At 35.4% G+C, this 24,478-nt stretch overlaps 1 protein-coding gene across 5 annotated transcripts in view; it reads right to left on the bottom strand.

Moving 5' to 3' along the window:
- The window catches only part of SDCCAG8 (SHH signaling and ciliogenesis regulator SDCCAG8), a 234,719-nt gene that overhangs the window by 192,708 nt on the left and 17,533 nt on the right, over positions 1–24,478 (bottom strand). For all 5 annotated transcript variants that reach the window (XR_008664244.1, XR_008664243.1, XM_055323989.1 and 2 more), the window contains exons 5-6: positions 11,060–11,185; positions 5,175–5,315 (exon numbers count right to left, since the gene is read on the bottom strand). Coding sequence is in view for 3 of the 5 variants with exons in the window: in XM_055323989.1 (XP_055179964.1) it covers positions 5,175–5,315; positions 11,060–11,185 (267 nt within the window). In the remaining 2 variants the exon portion in view is untranslated. The remainder of the gene's footprint in view (positions 1–5,174; positions 5,316–11,059; positions 11,186–24,478) is intronic.

The following is a 24,478-nucleotide window of genomic DNA, read 5'->3' as shown; positions in this document are numbered from 1 at the left end:
GTCTGGCCAGTGAGTGGATCTGTATCCCCACAGATAAAAAGCTAGATGGAAGAGTGGATAGAGATGGGTGGGACAGGTGAGAATGGGCCATGGAAAACTAAATATATAAGACCTTTACCCAGACAATTCATGTAATCTCCATGTAGTAGAGGCACCGGGTGAACATTGAAAACTTCATCAGATTTGAACCTTAAGTCACTCTGAAGTATGGAAAAGGGAAGACCAACGAAGAAATGCACTGCAACTACAGAGGGAAGAGATAGGCAGTGAATAAACGTAATCAAACAGTAAGGAAGGAAAAGAAAGAATTTAGTAGGGAGCTATATAAGACCAAAATTGACAGAATTTTATAATTTAATAGATAATGGGGGAGAAAAATATATTAAAAATAATCCTAGGGCAGCCCCGGTGGCGCAGCGGTTTAGCGCTGCCCATGGCCCGGGGCGTGATCCTGGAGACTCTGGATGGAGTCCCATGTCAGGCTCTCTGCATGGAGCCTGCTTCTCCCTCTGCCGGCGTCTCTGCCTTTCTCTCTCTCTGTGTGTGCCTCTATGAATAAATAAATAAAATCTTAAAAAAAAAAAAAAGTCCTAAGTTTCTGCAATTGAGCAATTGGGGGAATGCTGGTGCTAAAAAAGTTTTCAGACTGGTAAAAGAAGGCAAAATGGAACCATAAAAATATTCAACTGATTCAAAAGAAGGCAAAAAAAAAAAAAAAAAAAAAAAAAAGGAGGGGGAGGTAAGAGAAAAAAAGATCAGAAAAAAAACGAAGCCAAATAGCAGGATAGTGGACTTAAACTCAAGTACATAAATAATTGCATTTAAAAGGCAGATATTGTTAGATTGAATAAGAAAGCAAAACTCAGCTATAGGTTACCTACAAGAGACCCAGATTAAATATGAAGATACAAATTTATTAAAAGTAGAAGGATAGGGATGCCTGGGTGGCTCAGTGGTTTGAATGTCTGCCTTTGGATCAGGGCATGATCCTGGAGTACTGGGATCGAGTCCCACAGCAGGCTTCCTGCGGGGAGCCTGGTTCTCTCTCTGCCTCTCTCTCTCTGGGTCTCTCATGAATAAATAAAATCTTAAAAAAAAATGTAAAAGGATAAAAAATATACCTACTCAAAAGAAAGTAGGAGTTGGCCAAAATACAAAAACCATGTGTCTGCCCCATCCCACCAAGGAGGACTCAGCAATGAAAATTTTAAAATATTTATGTCATTTATGATAATATCAAAGATAACTAATATAGAAATAATTCTACTGAACGATATGAAGACCTTTACTCAGAAAACTGTAAAAGGTTATGGACAAAAATTAAAGGTGACCTAAGTAAATAGAGTGATCCATAAGTTTAAAGGATTAGATGATATAATACCATAAAGATGTCTTCTCCCCTAAGTGACCTATAGCTTAAAGATAAACTGAGTTAAAGCCTCATAAGGGCTTTTTGGAATCTGACAAAATGATTCTATATTGTATTTGGAAATATAAAGAGCCAGAAAGAAGATGCACTCTTTCTTTCTTTCTTTCTTTCTTTCTTTCTTTCTTTCTTTCTTTCTTTCTTTCTTTCTTTCTTTCTTTCTTTTTGAGAGAGAGAGTGAGCGTGAGCAGAGGGGCAGAAGAGGAAGAGAGAATCTTAAGAGACTCTGTGCTGAGCGTGGAGCCTAACTGCCTAACTCAGGTCTCGATCTCACAACCCTGAGATTAGGATTTGAGCCGAAACCAAGAATCAGATGCTCAACCGACTACACCACCCAGGCGCTCCAGAAATAAAAAAACTCTTGAGGACAAAGTATAACGTTGGAAGATGTGGTATGTGGTCTATCAGGCATAGAGCTATAACAATCAAGAGAGGATGATAGTAGCATAAAAGCTAAAGAAATAAAACACAAGAGTCCGCACATATACGTACACCTGATTTATGACAAAGATATCAGACAAAGGACTGTCCTTCTGACAAATGGTACTGGGATATATATATATATATATCTTTTTCCATATCTTTTCCATATGGGAAAAGAACAAGAATGACCCCCTATACATCACATAAAGAAATAAAGACAGGTGGATTATAGATTTAAATGTTAAAAGTAAGACTATAAAGTTTCTAGAAGATAATATAACAGGATATCTTTATGACCTGGGCCCGGAAAACATTTTTTATATAGGGTACAGAAAGCATTAAACAATAAAGGGAAAAATCTGATAAATTAGTTTATAATAAAATTAAGAAATTTTTAGATTAGTCATGAAGAAAGAAAAAAAAGAAAAGAAAAAGTCAGAAAATATATTTACAATAATCCATAAAGAGCTTATATCCAAAATATATAAAGTAGTTAAAAAAAGAAAACAATGTCAATTACCTTAAAATAATGAATAGGATATTTGAACATGTGCCTCACAAAGAAGGACACTGATAAATACATGAAAAGATATTCAATCTCCTGAGTAATTAGAGAAATGCAAATGAAAATCACAATGAGATAGCATTATAGGTCCATCAGAAAAAACTGACAATATAATGTGTTGGGAATATGAAGAAATGACATCACTCCGATGCTGCTATAGAAGTGTAAAATGATAAAAACCACTCAGAAAGTTTACCCTAACTACTCATTGTGAACACATACGGATCCCAAGACCAACAATTCCATTTCAAGGTACATACCCAACATAAATGTGTGCCATGCACACCACCAGGTATATTAAAGAATGTCTATAGCAGCAATATTCACAATATTCTCAAACACTGAGAAAGATTTAGGACATAGGGCACACAGATGCAAGGATGGACCTCTGACACAAACTGGATACAAATGAATCCATAACAGTTATAAATACAACACTAAGCGGAGACATAAAAGAGAAATTAATTCTAATGTGAGAAACAGAAGAGCAGAAGAATGTAATCAGGGAAGGCAGAATCAGAGGGGGCATTTGAATGAAGTCTTACAGGACGGAAACCTTTTTGGGGCAGAAGATAAGGAAACATTTTAGGCCAGGATGTCTGCATAAACCACAGTCAGCAATGCAAAAAGCAATGGAGGTAGGTAATAAGTTTATGAAGTAGTTAAGTAGTGAGTGATCTGTGTGTCTACAGTAATATTGGAGAAACTGACAGAAATGAGGCCAGAAAGGTTGTTTGAGGCAAATTGTGGATGGTTCAGGAGATTGATCTTTATCCCATGGGTGCGTATTAAGTAGTTATCAGAGATTATTCAGCTGGAAAAACAATACGACTTATTTAGTCTTTCTTTCTTTTTTTTTTTTAAAGGAACTCTTTCCAAAATAGCAGAATAAAGCTTGAGTTAGGGACAGAGAAAGGAGGGAGGCTGGGGCCAGAAAGAGACTTTAGAAAACTATAAAAATAACACTGAGAGATGATAATGAGAGCTGAACTATCATCCATTCTATCTTCCCCTGAAACCCTCCATTTACAGTGTCATTTTTACATTTTCATCATTGCTGATCAATTCTACCACGTCAAATTTAATGCAAGGAAAACTTCAAACAGGAGGAAGAAGAAAGGCCTGTTACACGGATCAAAAGATTGGAAAGTATCATTTATCTGAAAATAAAATTATTTTTGACTCTGGGAAGTGAGTATATTTAAAACCAGCTGTGTTATATGAGGGAAATTCAGAAAACCAGGAGCATGTCCAGGAAAGACACATGCTCAATCCTGAGAAGACCTTAAGCTTTCAGCTCAAGCTGATCTCTAGGCTCAGAGCAAGCCCAGCTACATGGTGAAGGAATGCCCCAGCACTGAGCACACCTGCAAACACTGGCAGAGGTGGCTATTTTTCTTTTTCTTTTTTTTTTGATTTTCTATGCATATTTTTTTTGGTGGTTGTCTGTTTACTTGTTTTAGCTCCTGGCATTCATGGGAATCTCTGTCAAACATTACCTAAACATGAGCTAATGAAAGAGACTTCAGTAATCACACACAACAAAGAATAGTCTACAGAAATAATCTGGAAAAGTATCAAAACAAAAGGCACAATATAACCTTCAATAATAAAAGAGAACCATAGGGAACTGGGATATTGGATTTCCAGAGTTATCACAGTGTAATAGTTCATTTCAATGTCTACTTTTCAATCAAAAAAAATCACAAAACATACAAAGAAACAGGAAAATATGGCCCACTTAGAGGTACAAAATAAATCTACAGAAACCACCATTAAAAAAAATCTATAGATACCAGACCTACTAGACAACTCTTTAGAACAATAATCTTAAATATGCTCAAAGAGCTAAGAGAAAATATGGCCAAAGGACTAAAAGAAATAAGGAAAACAACTGTACACCTGAAACTAATATAATACTCTATGCTAACTGGAATTAAGATAAAAACTTAAAGAAAGCAAATTATAGAAGGAACTAAACAGATCTGGAGCTGAAAAGTACAACAAATGAAATAAAAAATTCCTAAAGGCATAGAAGAGCAGATATGAGTAGCAGAACAAAGAATCAGCAAACTTTAATATAGGACAGTTCAAATGACTGAGTCTGAGGAGCAGAAAAAGAAAAGAATGAATTATCATATGATCCAATCATTCCCCTTATGATTATATGCCCAAGGGAAGTGAAAGTAGGGACAAAAACAGACTTGTACATTGATGTCCATGGTAGCTTTATTCATAGGAGCCAAAAGGTGGTAACAAACTAAAATGTTCATGAGCAAATGAATGGATAAACAAAGTATGGTGTATATGTAACTGGAATATTACTCTTAAAAAGGCACAAAATTCTGATATGTGCTACACCACAGATGAACCTTGAAAACATTATGCTAGATGAAACATGTCAGACACAAAAGGACAAATATTGTTTGATTCCACATATGTCAGGTACCTAGACTAGGCAAATTTATAGAGACTGGAAAGTAGAAGAGATTGCCAAGGGTTGGGAAAGAGGGGGGTGGAAGTTATTATTTCATGGGTACATAGTTTTTGTTTAGGATGATAAAAGCTCTGGAAATGGATAGTGTTGTACACCGTGATTGTATTTAATGCAAATAAGTTGTACACTTACCATGGTTAAATGGTAAATTTTAAAATGGCGAAAACACTAAATTTAATAGTATGTATATCTACCATGATTAAAAAAAAAAAAAGAGGTACAAAAAAAGTAGATGCATAAGAGAAAAGCACCCAAATTCTTACCAGTTCTAGGTTCCATTTCTCAGTCTCACTGGCAGATGGACCCTTGACAGTATCTACATTGCCATGGGAGAATCGTTTCTTGGCAGCTTCATCCATCCCAGAGTCTTCATCTGTTGTAATCCAAGAATTCTTCAGGTTTCCCTAAAATAAAATGTATGAGTAATTACAACCTGCATTTAATTGTTAATCAATATGCCAGTTTTACGAATGGAACACTGATTCTCATCTGTGATGAAAGGAATACAAAAGCAGATTGCTTCTAAACTACACATCAAGCATGATTTTACATTTTCAGGCTATTAGGGTCATAGTCCACAAGTGTTACAAAGTCAAATTCCTATGGGTACAGGCAATAACATAAATGAGCAAAGAGGACTGGCTGCCAGTGTTTCAACAAATGAACTTGTTTCTTACTTCTCTGAAGACATATATTCTTAAAACACACAGCCCTCTCTTGATTTCATTTTCCACCTTTCATAAAGGCATGACTAATAATAATGTTAATACATACAGTGTTTACTATGTGCCAGACACTGTTTATGTGCTTCACATATATTAACTCATTTAATCACTATAACAACCCCATGAAATAAGTTCCATTGTTATATCCATTTTATAGAAGAGGAAACTGGGGTGCCTGGATGGCTCAGTCAGTTAAGTGTCTGACTCTTGATTTTGGTTCAGGTTATGATTTCAGGGTCATGAGATGGAGCCCTATGTCAGGCTCCATGCTCAGCGGGAAGTCTGTTTGAGAGTCTTTCTCTCTCCTTCTGCCCCTCCTCTCCCACCATGCTGCTCTCTTTCTCTATCTCTAAAATAAACAAATCTGTTTTTAAAAAATGAAGAGGAGAGCAGCCTGGGTGGTTCAGCGGTTTAGCGCCGTCTTTGGCCCAGGGCGTGATCCTGGAAACCTGGGATCAAGTCCCTTGTTGGGCTCCCTGCATGGAGCCTGCTTCTCCCTCTGCCCGTGTCTCTGCCTCTCTCTGTTTTTCCCTGCGTCTCTCATGAATAAATAAATAAGATCTTTTAAAAAAATAAAATAAGAAGAGGAAACTGAGTTACAGTGAGTAACATGTAAGAGTCACAGAGGTAGGAAGTAGCTAATAAACAGCAGAGCTAGGATCTGAACCCTGGCAATCTAGTTCCCTAGTCCATGCCCTGAACCTCTATGCTGTCCTGCATTTCCAGAAAAATATTTATCTTCAATAAGAAAAATAGTGCACGGAGACAAAAACAGAAATGACATGTAACTTGCATGTCAGGAACTCACAAAAGAGTGATGGGGACAAAGACCAACCATTCAAAAGAGGCAGCCACTACTCAGTTCCAGGCAATTGCTGCCATGTGTGAATGCAAACTCCCATTACAAAAAAAATCTTTTGATTTTTTAAAAGCTAACCCAGAGATCTGACTTTTCATTTGAAACACTGTTACATACTGGTTTATGGTTTGTCAAACATATAAAACATACCTACAGATTGAATTTCGTGTATACCCATTAAGTTTGCCACCTCCAGTACCCTCTCAACATTCAATGAAATATACAGCCCAAAGATCTGAGTAATTTATGTGTACAATAAGGATTGAAATATTAATTCAATTCAATAAATAATTATTGAACTCTTCTAAGGGCCAAAGTATATAGTAGTACTCACAAGAGAGGACAGGTCCCAAACTAAACTATACTGCAGTGTCATATCATGCTAGAATGAGGTAAGCTGCATTCATCCCAATTAGTATTCTGAGGGCCTATCCTATATTCTTCTGGAAGTCCAGTTTTTGCAAACATTTGGGTATGATACCTCCTACATTCAGACACTGCACTAAGAGCTTGGAGAGTAAAAATGAGCAAGACCAATCATACCCTCAACACAAACCCCTAAGCAGATAATTTCAATTTAACCAGTAAGTGCTAGGCCAGGGGGTGTATAAGGGATGATGCCAAAACAGAGTAGGGGTACTAAGAACAACCAGAGATTCAAGGAAGGTCTTCTGGGGAAATGTTGACATTGGTGGGATATCTCAGATGAAAAAGAGTGAGCTAGATGAGATGAGCATGCCAGGAAAAAAAACACATGGGGAAAGTCAAAGAGGTGTGAAAAAGTCTGGTACCTCCAGGAGACTCACACAACTCAGAATTACTAGAGATCGAAGCACAAAACAATGGACATCCAAATGTCGAGCTAGAGATTCAAGTAAGGGTCTGGAAAGTATGGTATAACAAGCTTGAACTCGATTTTGTAGGTAAGGACAAATCTCTCAAGATGTGAGTGCATCCAAAGTTGCATTAGAGAACTATGAAGAATGGCAGCACTAATTTCCTATAGAGAAACTGGAAAAAGTATGTAACTCACAGATCACTGACTCATGATATAAAATATTGTCATTCTTTGGAAAGAAGTGCTAGCCTAATTGACACTTTGTCCTTTCACAGATAACATTTAAGAACGTGAATGGTATTTGAACAAAATTTTATTTTACCTTTTTATTATTTATTCATGAGAGATCGAGAGAGAGAGAGAGAGAGAGACAGAGAGAGAGAGAGGCAGATAGGCAGAGGGAGAAGCAGGCTCCACGCAGCGAGCCCGATGTGGGACTTGATCCAGGGACTCCAGGATCATGCCTTGGGCCAAAGGCAGGCGCTAAACTGCTGAGCCACCCAGGCGTCCCTTGACCAAAATTTTTAAAACTTAATTACATTTACATCTCTGGACATCACTGAAAACCTTTGATTTCTTAATTGAGAAGAGGAGTGGTAGCGAGGGGATAAAAGTAGACATAAAAAGAAATGGCTCAGAAATTTTCTGCTTTAAAAAAAATTAAATCTTGGGCAGCCTGGGTGGCTCAGCGGTTTAGTGGCTGTCTTCAGCCCAGGGAGTGATCCTGGAGATCTGGGATCGAGTCCCATGTCAGGCTCCCTGCATGGAGCCTCTTTCTCTCTCTGCCTGTGTCTCTGCCTCTCTCTCTCTCTCTCTCTCATGAATAAATAAAATCTTTTAAAAAAATCTAAATCCTCGAATGAGTACAAATGCCAAATGTCTTTCTTTCTTTTTTTTTTTTTAAAGATTTATTTATTTTTCAAGGGTGGGGGGGGGCAATGCAAGTCCCAAGCAGACTCTCTGCAGAGCACAGAGCCCAATGTGGGGCTTGATATCACGACTCTGAGATCATGACCTGAGTCAAAACCAAAAGTTGGATGATGAACCAACTGTGCCACCCAGCTGCCCCCCAAATTTCTAATAAATAGCATATTTTAATATTATAATTTTTGAACTCTGGAGAAAAACTCTGCATGGAAAGAAATTTCACTTAAAAATGATGAAAAATGAAGATGGAAATGGTTTTTGTTTTTTAAAAATAATGATTTTTCATTTTAAAAACATAATCTGCTTGTTTCTTCAACCTTTGGGCCATAAAGTGGGCTAAGAGCTAAAAGTCATGTAGGCTACCATCCAAGTCCATGACTAAAACTCAGGAACAATAAAGGATGTCCCTCTCCTCTGGGGAGAATCTTCTACCCCATGGCAAACAAAGATAGTTGGGTTCAATACTGACAAGCTATTCCTAACTTATACAGAAAGATAGTACAACTCAAGGCTAGGCAGATGGATCTGTGAGTTAGACAGTCCCATGTTTGAGTCCTTGTTTTCCCATTTTCTAGCTTTGTGACATTAGTAGAGTTGCTTTGTTTATTTAACTGCCCTGTATGTTAATTTACTCATCTGAAAACAGACCTAACACCTGCCTTCCTTCACTACTATAAACCTAAAATAATTGAATGTAAATAAAGTGCTTGATGTAGTGCCTGCTACATAACATGTAGTCATCAGTTACTAATCATTACTATATAACTATTTTAATTATTTTTCAAAAGAAGGCATTAAGAAATACTGAATGTCTATATTCAAATCTGCCAATAGCTTTGGCAAGATCTAACCATCAGCATGCTAACAGGCTTAGTAAAAAGAGTTCAGGGGCAAAAAAAGATGTCTCTTGATATGTTTATATTTAAGATATTCTAAGAAGTTTCATTTACATGAAAACTCTGAACACAGTACTATGTATACATTGCTGAAATGCCCCAATTCACCTACACAAGCCAAAAGCAGTAGGGGTACTAATTCTGTAACAACAAAATAACGTAGAAGACTAACATTAAAATATATATCAAGGTCTCCTGACACATCTGCAACAATCATTTTGATTGTTTGCATTACATTTTCATTCACGTGAATTTTTGTTTTTAAAAACCACTCTACAACTTTGTTTTTGCCATAATTATGGCTGTATTTTTCTTCAGCAAGTTTCCTTTGTTCATATAGCAAAGCATGTGTGCTTTTACATTGTTTCCTTCCCCTTCAGTGTTACTCACTTCTCTTGCCCTCTGGTTCACTTGTCTGCCTAATTTCCTTTCTCATTTCACTTCCCCTTCTTCCACTTCTTTGCCATTGTACAAATACTGAAGTCTATGAATAAGCAAGTCACTGTTTGCTAAGTGACTATGTATTTGGAAGAAAAGCAAAAGAATATATTTATTTTTAAAAGGAGCTACTTCAAAATATTTTTCATATGGCTACATCATCTTCAAATTGACATTACAATAATAAGCAACTGAGATGGAATTTTTAACTAATAACATTGATAACAAATAATATAATATATACTCAGAAAAAAGTCTTCTGGTGGAGGGAAAACAGCTGAACACAAACTGAAATATACTGCAGAAAAATAAACTTAGCACAGTCAGCTACTTCTAAATAGGAAATTCTAACACAGAACTCAAAGATTACAAATGAGACATCGGGTCAGGTTGACAAAAAAAATTTCAAAATAAAAAATTAGAGGACACCTAGGTAAAACATTAAGACACTCATATTTTTTCTTAATCAGAACCGATTTTCCTATGACAACTAAGTCAAAACCACCAAAATCCACTGTAAAGTAAGGTTGCAACAGGCAGTATTAAAACTTCCCCATGGAACATTGAATTTGTTTCAAAAAGCAGAACAAGCTGTGATTAACTATGTCCTACAGCAAAAGAGTAAATAACATTTTTAAGGCAACAGTATCTCTGACAAGTCATAAGGAGATTTTAAGTTTAAAAACTACTTAAATATCATCACAAGAATTTTGTGTCATACAATTATAGAGATCATCAAATCCACTGTTCTTCAAAATGTAGTGCACTGGTACTGGAATTACTTAGGCAACTTGTTAAAAATTCATATTTTTAACTCAAGGATTAAACTCAAATGCACTGAATCAGACTCTCAGGGGAGGGAGCTCAGAAATCTGCACTGTCAACAAGTGTCCCAAGTGATTGTTAACTCACATTAAAGATTCAGAACAGTTAATATATGTGAATCTTCTCAAATTGCCAATAAACAGAAGATACATGAGTCCAACCACATTTGAAAGTCCCATAAAATTACTTGTGAAACACCCAGCTTTTCAGGAAAACTAACGTGCTGATCCTGACACCCTCAGGCTGGTGTTCTCTCTGCTACATCATGCTGCCAATTAGACTTATTCAGAGCACAAGGAAAGTATAGAGAAATACAACAGAAACCCAAGCTGCAGTTGGAAAGTTTCTGGATTTAACAAAGTCCTTCCTATATGACCTGCTTCCTGCTTCAGACCTACTCTTTCCCTGTGGGAAAAGCATACATGGTATGCTTGGAGAGGAAAGCAGTACAGAGATTTGGCATCACTACATCATTTCACTTGAGGATCCACTCCACCATGATGAATCTTAATGAGTGAGTAACAGCACAGTACACCTGCCAAAATTCAAGTTGAGAATTTCAGCAGTTCAGTAGGCTGTGGGAGAGAGTAGGAAGGAACATTCAAACCAGATATAATTTATGGCTTTAAGAAATGCTCACAGATATATCCAGAAGTGTTTGTTCCCTCATTGCTTCCTTTTGTCTCTGAGATTTCAGCTCTTCTTGGAGCTTTTCATTTTCTAGCTCAGCTACTTGTATCCTATTTTTCATTCCAGAGAGTTCATCCTGTAAAAAGTAGAAACAAAAATACCAAATACATTAAGTATTTTTAAGCAGTGTTGATTGCTGATTACTAGATGATCCAACATGACATAAAGCGTGGAAAACATGCTCTCTACCCATTTCTGAAATATTGTAATTATATTTAGACAAATAAGGCAACCTTCAGTTAACAACAAAAAGAAGCCTGGGAAATACAGCAAAAGGCCTGCTCATGGTCGTATCACAGAAATGTGTCCTTTCTGAGAGTTATTTTGTAGGCTTCCAGAAAGACTTTAATTAAAAGGGTTATCTAAAAGACTTTTAAGAATATGGTAGACTTTCAAACAATAAGGTAAGATATATGATTACTCATGTTCAAATGTTGACAACTTGTTGAACCTAATGGAGGATAAAAGGGATAGGCATGGAAAGTGAGACTAGTTATCCACCACTCATAACCTGATGGAGGGAAATTATGAATGAGACAGTTTGGTGGAGAGTTCTAAAAGAGATTATCCCTGGCCTTCCAGGCATAATAAAAGGAATTACAATTAAAATAGCTATTTAGTGGCATTTCACTCTCTAAAAAGAGGTTAAAAATATCAATACATTGATGGCACAATACTTTATTACCAATGTAGTAAAAAGCTATTAAACAATATAGGCAAATTCCAGTTCAATTATTTTATTCAGAATAAAGCCAAAACCTCAGTCCATATTTGAAAGTTCTAACTAAAAAAAACATTGCAGAATTCCAGTTTTTGGTCTGGCACATAATGAGCTTGGAAGACATCATTCACAACAAGAGCAAAGCTGGACAAACCAAAAAATTAGCCACTCTTCTTAAATGCATTAGAGAATTGGGGTCCCAGGGAAAACCACCATCCCCCAAATTGGACAGACAGACAGATGTTCCTAAAAATCACAATCTACCTGAGCAGAAACTTCCAGGGGAAGTACGGCTAGGAAGGAAAATGTCAAGAAAAATTGGAAGCTCAGGATAGACAAGTTTGAGGATTAAAAACTTCAGAAGGACCATCTGAAGGGGATTCCTACACTTCTGTGAATTTTATCTCTAGAACAGGTTCTTACAAGCAAAGACTATAGAAAAATCCCTCCAAGCTTCCTCTAGTAGGAGAGTAAAAGTTGCCATTTTGAAATATGCCCAAAGCATCTCTATTCTTAAAAAGGCCTGCTTCAAGAGAAAGTATTCTACCAGAGCCTAAATAGCTGGCCTTTTTCACAACCTAACTGACCTGCGGGAAGAGAAATACCCAACTCCAGCTCCTTCTAGCCTTCCCATCTCACGGTGACAGAGTGACTGAGAAGCACTTGTGATGGTCAAAGCTAAAAGGGCACAGACTCACCAAAAGACTGAGGCCTAATCACAGGGCTATAAAATGATTCCTCTACTCCTACAGCCTCCATCACGTCAGAAGAGTGCCTATAAAATAACAAGGGAATACACTAAAATAGCTGCACATCTCAGACTATAGAAGAGTTCTCAAGGGAAGCTCAAGCACAACAGGGGGGATGTAAAGGAGGACACTAGAGGAAATTTAGCCTCTGACACCTGTAGCAACACCAAACAGTAAACACAGCCTAACTCCTACCATGTCAAACACAGTATCTCACACTAAAAGCTTATTCCCTCAGTTCCTTTAAACCACTACATCATGGTCAGCATTCAACAAAAAATTAGAAAGCACACTAAAAGACTTAAAGCACAGTTTAATAAACTAAGCAAGCACAGAACCAGACTTGAATATGGCAGCAATGTTGGACTTATCAGATTGGAAGCTTAAAATAATTATGATTAATATGTTAAAGGGTTTAATGGAAAAAGTGGACTACATGAAAGGACAGATGGGAAATATAAGCAGAGATGGAAACTCTAAGAAAGAATCAAAGTGCTGGAAATCTAAAACACTATAATAGAAATCAAGAATGCTTTTGATAGTCTCATTAATAGACTGGAAACCACCAAGAAAATAATCAGGAGCTTGAAGAACTGCCAATAGAAATTTCCCAAACTAAAATGCAAAGAGAAAAAAGAATGAAAAAGAACAGAATATCCAAGAAACATGAGACAATTATAAAAGGTGACAAAAGAAAGGACAAGAAGATATATTTGAAGAAATAATGACCTAGAATTTTCTGAAATGATAACCACCAAACCACAAATCCAGGAAGCTCAGAGAACACCAGGCAGTATAAAATAAGCAAAAAATCTATACCTTAGCATATCATATTCAAACTGCAGAAAGTCAAAGACAAACAGAAAATCTCTAAGGAAATCAGAAATCAGAGTTCTCTTCAGAAGCCATGTAAGCAAGAAGACAATGGAATATTTAAAGTATTGAAAGAAAAAAAAATTCACAAACCTAGAATTCTGTATCAGGCAAATGAACCTTCAAAGGTGAGGGGAAAATAAATACTTTCTTAGATAAACAAAAATTGAGGCTATTTGTCTCCAATAGACTTTATAAGAGATGTTAAATTTTATAAGTTCATATGTACACAAAAAATAAATTAGGAAAGGAATATATGGTGATAAAACAAAATATTTTCTTTTTCTTAATCTTACCTAACATATAACAGTTTGCTCAATATCACAGTAGTAGCACTATATATAGTGATTATAGCTTATGAATAATTGAACTGAATGATAGCAATGTTATAGAGAACAGGAGGGAGGGATTGGAAACATTCTCTTATAGGGAGCTTGCCCTACCCAGGCAGTGATATAGAGCTATTTGGAAGTAGACTTAGATTTCTGATCAATGTAACTGCAAACTCAAGGACTTACAAAAAGTAAAAAAAAAAAAAAAAAAAATTTCAACTGATACGCTAAGAGAGGAAGAAAACTTCAATCACAGAACAGGCTCATTTAAACCAGATATGGCAGAAAAAGAGAGGATGGAAGGACAGACAGACAGGCAGGCAAACAAGGGCAATGAGTAAAAAACAGTAACAAATATGGTAGATGTTATCCAACTATACTGATAACCAAGTATATCAATAATAACTTAAACGTCCATGGTCTAAATACACCAATAAAAGACAGAGACTATAATAGTGAATAAAGAACATGACACAAGTATATGTTGTCTATAAGAAGCCCATCTTAAATATAAAGACACAGATAAAGTAAGGTAAATAGGGACCCCTGGGTGGCTCAGCAGTTGAGCGTCTGTCTTTGGCTCAGGGCGTGATCCTGGAGTCCCAGGATCGAGTCCCATATCAAGCTCCTTGCATGGAGCCTGCTTCTCCCTCTGCCTGTGTCTCTGCCTCTCTCTCTCTCTCTCTCTCTCTCTCTCTGTGTGTGTGTGTCTGTCTCTCAGGAATAAACAAAATCTTAAAAAAATAAATTTTCTTCAGAAAGAAGAAAAATGAAACAGACTATAAGCTCATATGTACACAAAAAATAAAAGAGAGCATCACATAATGATAAAGGGATAAATTCTCCTTGCAGACATAATAATCTTTAATGTGTATGTGCCTAATGATAGAACGTCAAAATACACGATGCAAAGACTGATAGAATTGTACAGAGAAATAGATGAATCCGTCATTTCAGTTGGAGATTTCAAAGTCACTCTGTCTGTAATTGACAGATCCAACAGATCTTGCAGATTGGCAAAATGTTGGTAAGTACATAGTTGAACTGAACAGCACCAGCCATCAACTGGATCTAATTCTCATTTATAGAATACCTCATCCAACAAGTGAATACACATTCTTCTGAAGCTAACACAGAACATTCACCAGGACATACTATATCTTGGACCTAAAAACACACCTTAACAAATTAAAAAGAATAGAAATCATAAAAAGTATGTTCTCAGACAACAGTGTAATTAAACTAGAGATCAGTAACAGAAAGATGGCTGGAACACTCCCAATATACCTGGTGATTAAACAACACTTCTAAATAACATGCAGGTCAAGGGAAAAATCTCAAGAAAAATTTTTAAAAACTTTGAACTAAACAAAAATGAAAATACAACTTATCAAGATTTGTGAGATACAACAAAATCAGTGAAAAATATTAGAAAAGAAGAAAGATTCCAAATCAATAATCTAAGCTTCCATCTAGGAAACTTTAAAGGGGAATAAACGAAATCCAAAGCAGAAAATAAAATAAAAATTAGAATAGAGATCAAAGAAATTAAAAATAGTAAATCAATAGAGAAAAGCAACAAAATCAAAAGCTGGGTCTTTGAAATGATCAATAAAACTGGTACAATTCTAGGCTCTAGTCTGGCTAACTAAGAAAAAAGGAAGGAGACACAAATTACTAATATCAGAAATGAAAGGGGGGTCATCACTACAGATTCTTAAAAGGATAACAAAGGAACACCATGAACAACTCTACACCCATAAATTTTATAATTTAGATGAAATGGACTAATTCCTTAAAAGACACAATCCTCCAAAACTCTTGGAAGGAGAAACAGTCTGAGTAAGTCCTCTATTTATAAAAGCAATTGAATCAATTGCTAATAACCTTTCAAAACAAAAAGCACCAGGCCTGCCATTGGTTCACTGGTGAATTACACCAAAACTTTAAGGAATAAATTATACCAATTCTCTACACTATCTTCTATAAAGTGTCCAAGAGAACACTTTCTGACTCATTCTATGAGACAAGCATTCCCCTAATACCCAAAGCAGGTGAAGACACTATGGGAATGAAAAACTACAGACCAATAGTATATCTCAAGAACATAAATGCAAAAAGCCTCATCAAAATATTAGCAAATCAAATACAATGATGTATAAAAAGAATTATACAACAGGACCAAATGGATTTATTCCAGATATACAAGATTGGTTCAATATTTGAAAATGAATTAATGTAATCCATCACATCAACAAGCGAGAAAAATCATTATGATCATATCAATAGATAGAAAAAGCAAGTGACAAAATCCAGTAGCCATTCAAGAGAAAAACTCTCAGACAAGAAATAAAGGAAAACATTCTCAAATTGATAATCAGCATCTACTAATAACATATAGCTAATATCATACTCAATGGTGAGATTATAACTGATTTCCCACTAAGAATAAGAATAAGAACAAGGGAAGGATGTCCCTTCTCATCGCTCCTATTCAACCTCCTACTAAAAATTCTAGATAATGAACAAGATATGAAAAAGAAATAAAAATCACACATATTGAAAAGGAAGAAATAAATTCTTAAAAAGACATGAGTTTTTGTTAAAAAATGACACAATTCTCTACAAAAAATCTCAAAGAATCAAAACAGCTAGAATAAGTGATTATAGCGAGGCTGCAGATTACAAGGTCAATATACAAAAAAGATTGTTCTTATATATTAGCAATGAATAATTAGAATTTGAAATAAGAACGCATTACCATTCATACCAACACTAAACATGAAGTCTGAGGTATAAATCTCACAAAATATATACTAGATCTATACAAGGAAAACTGTAAAACCCTGAAAAGGAAATCAAGGAATACCTAAATAACTGGAAAGACATTCCATGTGCATGCATAGTAAGACTCAGTATTGTCAACATGTCAGTCCCCAACCTGATCTATAGATACAACACAATCCCAATCAAAATCCCAGCATGTTCTTCTGGGGATAACCAGAATTCTGGATATTTACCAACCAAATTTAATTTATAGAGAGGGGCAAAAGACCCAAATAGACCACAACAAGGAGAAGAACAAAATTGGAAGACTGACACTACCCAACTTCAAGAATTATAAAGTTCCAATAATCAAGACAGTGTGGTATTTGCAAAAGAACAGACCAATAGATCAATGGAACAGAAAAGTGAGCCCCAAAGTAGATTCAAACAAATATAGTCAATTGGTCTTTATAAAGAAGTAAAGGCAATTCAATGGAAACAGTCTTCAATGAGTGGTGCTGAAATAACTGGATATCCACATACAGAGAGAGAGAGAGAGAGAGAGAGAGAGAGAGAGGAGAAGAAGAAGAAGAAGAAGAAGAAGAAGAAGAAGAAGAAGAAGAAGAAGAAGAAGAAGAGGAGGAGAAAGAAAAAAATCTAGACAGAGATCTTATACCTTACACAAAAATTAATTCAAAATGGAGGATATATCTCAAAGCAAAACACAAAATCATAAAATGTCTAGAAGAAGAATGGGGAAAATACTGTTGACTTTGAGTTTGGCAATGATTTTTAGATAGAATATCAAAAGCAAAATCTATGAAATAAAAAATTGATAAGTTGGACTTTACTGAAATTAAAACCTTCTGCTCTATAAAAGACACTGTTAAGAGAATCAAAGACTAGCCACAGACTAGGATAAAAGAATTGCAAAAGACATAGCTGTTAAATGACTGGTACCCAAAATATATAAGGAACTCTTAGAACTCATTAAGAAAATAAACAACACAATTTTAAAAACAGGCAAAAGAACAGACACCACATCAAAGAAAGTATGTAAATGGAAAGCATATACATATATATATCTCCTCAGGGAATTGAAATTAAAATAGGTACCACTACACACCTGGAATACATTAAAAATCCAAAACACTGATGACACCAAAAGCTGGCAAGGGTGTGGAGCATTAAGAATTCTCATTCATTACTGCTGAAAAAGCAAAATGGTGCAGCCACTTTGGAAGACAGTTTGACAGCTTCTTACAAAACTAAACATACACTTACCATGTGATCCAGCAATTGAGCTTCTTGGTATTTACTCAAATGAGTTAAAAATTTATATCCACGAAAACCTGCACATGAATATTTATACCAGCTTTGTTCATAGTTGCCAAAACTTGGAAGCAAGCAAGATGTCCTTCAAAGTAGGAATGGATAAATAGACTATGTTATAACCATACAATAGAATATTATCCAGTGATTTAAAAAAAAGGTACATACAAGCCATAAGAAGACATGGAGGAATCTTAAATGCATATTACTCAGTGAAACCAGTTTGAAAAGGCTGTGGCCTGTATGATTCCAATTACGTAACATTCTGAAAAAGCAAAGCTGTGGAGACAGTAAAGATATAAGTGGTTGCCAGGGTTTGGTGGGTAGGGAAGGAGAGATGAGTAAATGTAGGACAGATGATCTTTCATCTGTGAAAGCAGCAAAACTATTCTCTTTGCTACAGTAGTGATGGACACATGTCATTCCTTTTTTTCAAAAGCTACAGAATGTCTGATACAAAGAGTGAGCATTAAGGTAAAATGTGGAATTTAGCAAATAATAATGTAATAATATTGGCTCATCAATTGAAACCAATGTGCCACACATTGATACATGGTGTTAAGGATAGCAGAAACTGCTGGGGAGGTATGAAGGGGAACTCTAGGTACTTTCCATTCATTTTTTTCTGTAAACCTAAAACCGATCTAAAAAATAAAGTCTATTAATTAAAAAAACTAGTAAGATAATTCTACCAAACATTTAAAGAAGAGTTAATACTTATTCTTCTCAAACTATTCCCAACAAATAGGAAAGGAAGGAAAACTTCCAAACTGACTCTAAGGCCATCACTACCCTGATGCCGAAACCAGATAAAGACACCACAAAAAAAGAGAACTCTGGGCCAATATCCCTGATGAACACAGATGCAAAAATTCTCAATAAAATACTTGCAAACCAAATCCAACAATACATTAAAAAAAAAATCATTCACTCCAATCTAGTGGGATTTATTCCTGGGTTGCAAGGGTAGTTCAATATTTGCAAGTCAATCAACATGATACACTACATTAATGCAAGAAAGGATAAGAATCATATGAGCATTTCAACAGATGCAGAAAAAGCATTTGACAAAATCTGACACCCATTCATGACAAAAACTCTAAACAAAGTAGGTTTAGAGGGAACATGCCTCAACATAATAAAAGTCATATATCAAAACCCCACAACTAATATCCTCAATGGGAAAAAACTGAGAGCTTTTCCTCTATGGTCAAGAACAAGATAGAGATGTCCACTCTCACCCCTGTTATTTAACATAGTACTAGAAATCTTAGCCACAGCAAACAGACAACAAAAAGAAATAAAGGGCATACAAATTGTCAAGGAAGAAGTAAAACTTTCACTATTTGCAGATGATATGATACTCTATATGGAAAACCTGAAAAACTCCACCAAAAAACTGCTAGAACTGATACACAAATTCAGTAAAGTCCCAGAATACAAAATCAATGTATAGAAATCTGTTGCATTTCTATACACCAGTAATGAAGCAGCAAGAAAGAGAAATTAAGGAATAAATCCCATTTACAACTGCACTAAAAATAATAAGATAGTTAGGAATAAACCTAACCAAAGAGGTAAAAGATCTATACTCTGAAAACTATAGAACATCTATGAAATAAATTGAAGGGGACACAAAGAAATGGAAAAACATTCCATGCCCATGGATTAGAAGAATAAATATTGTTAAAATGTCTATACTATCTAAAACAATCTACACATTTAATGCAATCCCTATCAAAATACCAACAGCATTTTTCAGTGAGCTAGAATAAACAATCCTAAAATCTGTATGGAACCACAAAAGACCCCAAATAGCCAAAGCAACCTTGAAAACAAAAAGCAAAGTTGAAGGCATCAAAATTCCAGACTTCACGTTATATTACAAAGCTGTAGTGATCAAAATAGTATAATATTAGCATAAAAATAGACACATAGATGAATGGAACAGAACAGAAAACCCAGAAATGAACCCACAAGTATATGATCAATTAATCTTTGACAAAGCAGGAAAGAATATCTAATGGGGAAAAGACAATCTCTTCAACAAATAGTGTTGGGAAAATAGGACAACATGCAAAAGAATGGAACTGGACCACTTTCTTATACCAAGTACAAAAATAAATTCAAAATGGATTAAAGATCTAAATGTAAGACCTAAATCATAAAAATCCTAGATGAGAACATAGGCAGTAACTTCTTTGACATCAGCTGCAGCAAGTTTCTTTCTAGATATGTCTTCCGAGGCAAGGGAACAAAAGCAAAAATAAACTATTGATACTGTATCAAAATAAAAAGCTTCTGCAAAGTGAGAGAAACAATCAACAAAACTAAAAGGTAAACTATGGAATGGGAAAGATATTTGTAAATGATATATCTGATAAAGGGTTAGTATCCAAAATATATAAAGAACTTATAAGACTTAATACTCAAAAAACCAAATAATCCCACGATGTCTGGGTGGCTCAGGTGGTTAAGCATCTACCTTCAGCTCAGGTCATGATCTAAGGGTCCTGGGATTGAACCCTGTGTCAGGCTCCCTGGCTTCTCCCTCTCCCTCATCCTCCATTCATGCTCTCTCTCTTAAATAAATAAATAAATAAATAAATAAATAAATAAAATAAATAAATAAATAAAATCTTATAAAAAATAATCTGATTAAAAGTGGGTAGAAGACATAAATAGACATTTTTCCAAAGACAAAGAGATGACCAACAGATGCATGAAAAGATGCTCCACATCATTGATCATCAGGGAAATACATGTTAAACCTATAATACAAAACTAAAATGAGCTATCACCTCATACCTTTCAGAATGGCTAAAATCAGCAACACAAAATAGGTTTTGACAAGGATGTGGAGAAAGAGGAATCCTCTTTCATTGTTGGTAGGAATGCTAACTGGTGCAGCCACTCTGGAAAATAGAATGGAGGCTCTTCAAAAGGTTAAAAACAGAACTACCCTACAATCCAGCAATTGCACTAGTAGCCATTTGCCCAAAGAATACAAAAATAGTAATTCAAAGGGCTACATCCACCCTGTTTATAGTAGCATTATCCACAATAGCCAAAGTATAGAAAGAGCCTAACTGTCCATCAACTGATGAATGGATAAAGAAGATATGGTATATATATGTGTATACATACGTGTGTGTGTGTGTGTGTGTGTGTGTGTGTGTGTATAGGAATATTATTCAGCCATTAAGAAGAATGAAGTCTTCTTCTTCACAGACAGAGCTACAGAAAATTGTGCCAAGGGAAGTAAGGCAGAGAAAGACAAGTATCATATGAGTTCAGTCATATGTAGAATTTAAGAAACAGAACAAATGAGCAAAGGAAAAAGAGAGAGAGAGAGGCAAACCAAGAAACAGACTCTGAAGTATAGAGAACACAGAAGGGAGGTGGATGGGGAATGGGTGAAATAGGTGATGGGGATTAAGGAGTGCACTTGTCCTGATGAGCACTGGGTGTTGTATGAAAGTGATGAATCGCTACACTGTACACCTGAAACTAATACACTGTATGTAAACTAACTGTAATTTTTTTTTTAAGATTCCATTTATTTATTCATGAGAGACACATACGCAGAGAGAGAGAGAGAGAGAAGCAGAGACACAGGCAGAGGGAGAAGCAGGCTCCATGCAGAGAGCCCAATGTGGGACTCGATCCCGGGTCTCCAGGATCACACCCTGGCTGAAGGTGGCACTAAACCACCGAGCCATCCGGGCTGCCCTAAATGGAATTTAAATAAAAACTTAGGTAAGTCTGGCTAGCTCAGTTGGTAGAGCATGTGACTCTTGATCTCTGGATTGTGAGTTCGAGCCCCATGTGTGGCATGGAGTTTACTTAAAATTTTTTAAATGTTTAATAAGAAAACAAAAACTTTCAAAAATAAATTTTAAAAAGGATATAAAAATAAAAATTATTAAAATTAAATAAAATATTAGAAATACTAAAAAAATATGCTAAAAATACTAAAAAAAATAAAAAACTAATAAAACACTTCTAAGCCCTTAAATGTTACTTTTATTCTGCTATTCCTTTGTTAAAATGTACCAAGTCATACTCTGTCTACCTTTCAAGGCTTTTGTAATCTTCCATTTCCCTAGTTCAGCATTGTTTTAATAATTTCTAACAGACATCTTCTACTACAGGAATTTAGAATAGATGCCTTGTGGCCCCCATACATAAACCATATTCATCCTGAATATATCCTTTCAGTGCTGCTCTTTTCACTATGGAATGCTTTCATCCTCCTGCTGATCTAAATGATCCTACTCCTTTAAGATTTTCCTCTCCCAGAAAAACATCCCCCCAAACTCTAGCTTTTAGTACCTTGCTACTCTTATTATAATTACAGTTTATACCATAGAACACAGATTACATTATACTCTATAGTGTTACTGTGGTGCTCATAGGTTTTAGTATTTTTCTCAACTTGATGGTAAGTTTATTACAATTTATATTGTGGTAGAATCTGACACCCCAAAATATACCACTTTGGAATAAGAACTATTTTGAACTAAAAGCACTTGAAAAACAGCAGATACAAAAAGAGTCCTCTGACCTCTCCCTTCTTCCTGAAAGAAGGAGATAAAACTCTCATGTGAAACATGTCCTCCTCATATCAGTAAGAAAGAAACATTCTTATCACCAGACATAGGGAATGGAGGCTAAGAGGAATCTGTGCAAACAGATCTCATTAAAATAACTCATCTTTCCTTTAGCCTTCTCATATATTTTAGTTATGTTTATACATTTCCTTCTTTGTTCAACATAAAAGCATTTAAGTTTCACCATTTCTTTGTCATCATCTCCTTTTGAGGGTTCTCATGTCACATAAAACTTATATTAAAACAACCCATTTACAGTTGCACCAAAAGTTGCATTTACAGTTGCATCATCTCCTTTTGAGGGTTCTCATGTCACATAAAACTTATATTAAAACAACCCATTTACAGTTGCACCAAAAGGAATAAATCCCTAGGAATACATTTAACCAAGGAAGTTAAAGATCTACATTCTGAAAACTCTAGGACACTAATGAAAGAAACTGAAAAAGATATAGACAAATTAAAAGATATACCATGTTCATGGATCGGAAGAACAAATATCATTAAAATGTCCATTCTACCCAAGGCAATCTACAGATTCAATGCAATTTCTATCAAGATACTAATAGCATTTTCCACAGAACTAGAATCAATAATCCTAACATTTGTGTGGAACCACAACAGACTCTGAATAGCCAAAGCAAATCTTGAGAAAGAACAAAACTGGAGATATCACAATCCCAAATTTCAAGATTATACAGCTATAGTAATCAAAACAGTATGGTACTGGCACAAAAATAGACACATAGATCAATGGAACAGAATAGAGTCCAAAAATAAACACACCTATAATGGTCAGTTAATCTATGACAAAGGAGGCAAGAATATACAATGGGGAAAAGACAGTCTTTTTAATAAATGGTGTTGGGAAAATTGGATAGCTAAATGTAAAAGAATGAAATTGGACCATATTCTTATACCATACACAAAAATAAACTCAAAATGGATTGAAGACCTACATGTGAGATCATAAAGCTTCTAAAAGAAAAAACATAGGCAGTAATCTCTTGGATTAGCAACATGTTTATAAAAAGGTCTCCTCAGGCAAAGGAAACACTGAAATAAAAATGATTTTACATAGCAAAAAAAATCACCAAAAAACAGAAAGATAACTTAGTGAATGGAAGAAGAGATTTGCCAATGATATATCTTATAAGGGGGTAATATCCAAAATATAAAAAGAACTTATACTACTCAACACCAGAGAAAGGAAATAATCTGATTTAAAAATAGTCAAGAGCCCTAAATAGACATTTTTCCAAAGAAGACATACACATGGCCTACAGATACATGAAATGATGCTCAACATCACTAATCATCAGGGAAAAAAAAAATCAAAACCACAATGAGATATAGCCTCACACCAGTCAGAATGACTACTATCAAAATGCCAAGAATTATGAATGTTGATGAGGATGTGGTGAACAGGCAATCCTCAATCACTGTTAGTAGGAATATAAACTGGTGCAGCCACTGTGGAAAACATTATGGAGTTTCCTCAGAAAAATTAAAAACAGAAATACCATATGATCTAGTAATTTCACTACTGGGTATCTACCCTCCAAAACTGACACAACTCCAAAAAGATTTATGCACCTCCCTGTTTACAGCAGCAGTCTTTAAAATGGCCAAGATATGGAAGCAACCAATGTGCATTGATAGATGAATGGGTAAAGAAGATGTGAGTTGTGTGTGTGTGTCTGTGTCTCTGTTTGTATACATACACATATATGTATACGTATATATGGAATAGAATATTACTCAGCCATAACAAAGAATGAGATCTTGCATTTGTAACAACATAGGTGGATCTAGAGGATATCATGCTAAGTGAAAGAAATCAGACAGAGGAAGACAAGTATCGTATGATTTTACTTATATGTGGAATCTAAAAACAAAATAAAGGAACAAACAGACTCTTAAATATAGAGAACTGCTGTTGTCAGTTGGGAGGTGGGAAGGGAGATGATGGGTAAAATAGAT

Source organism: Nyctereutes procyonoides, unplaced genomic scaffold, assembly GCF_905146905.1.
Source record: "Nyctereutes procyonoides isolate TBG_1078 unplaced genomic scaffold, NYPRO_anot_genome, whole genome shotgun sequence".
Classification (NCBI taxonomy): domain Eukaryota; kingdom Metazoa; phylum Chordata; class Mammalia; order Carnivora; family Canidae; genus Nyctereutes; species Nyctereutes procyonoides.
The sequence above is the reverse complement of the archived record's forward strand: the minus strand, read 5'-3'. Positions and strand labels throughout refer to the sequence as shown.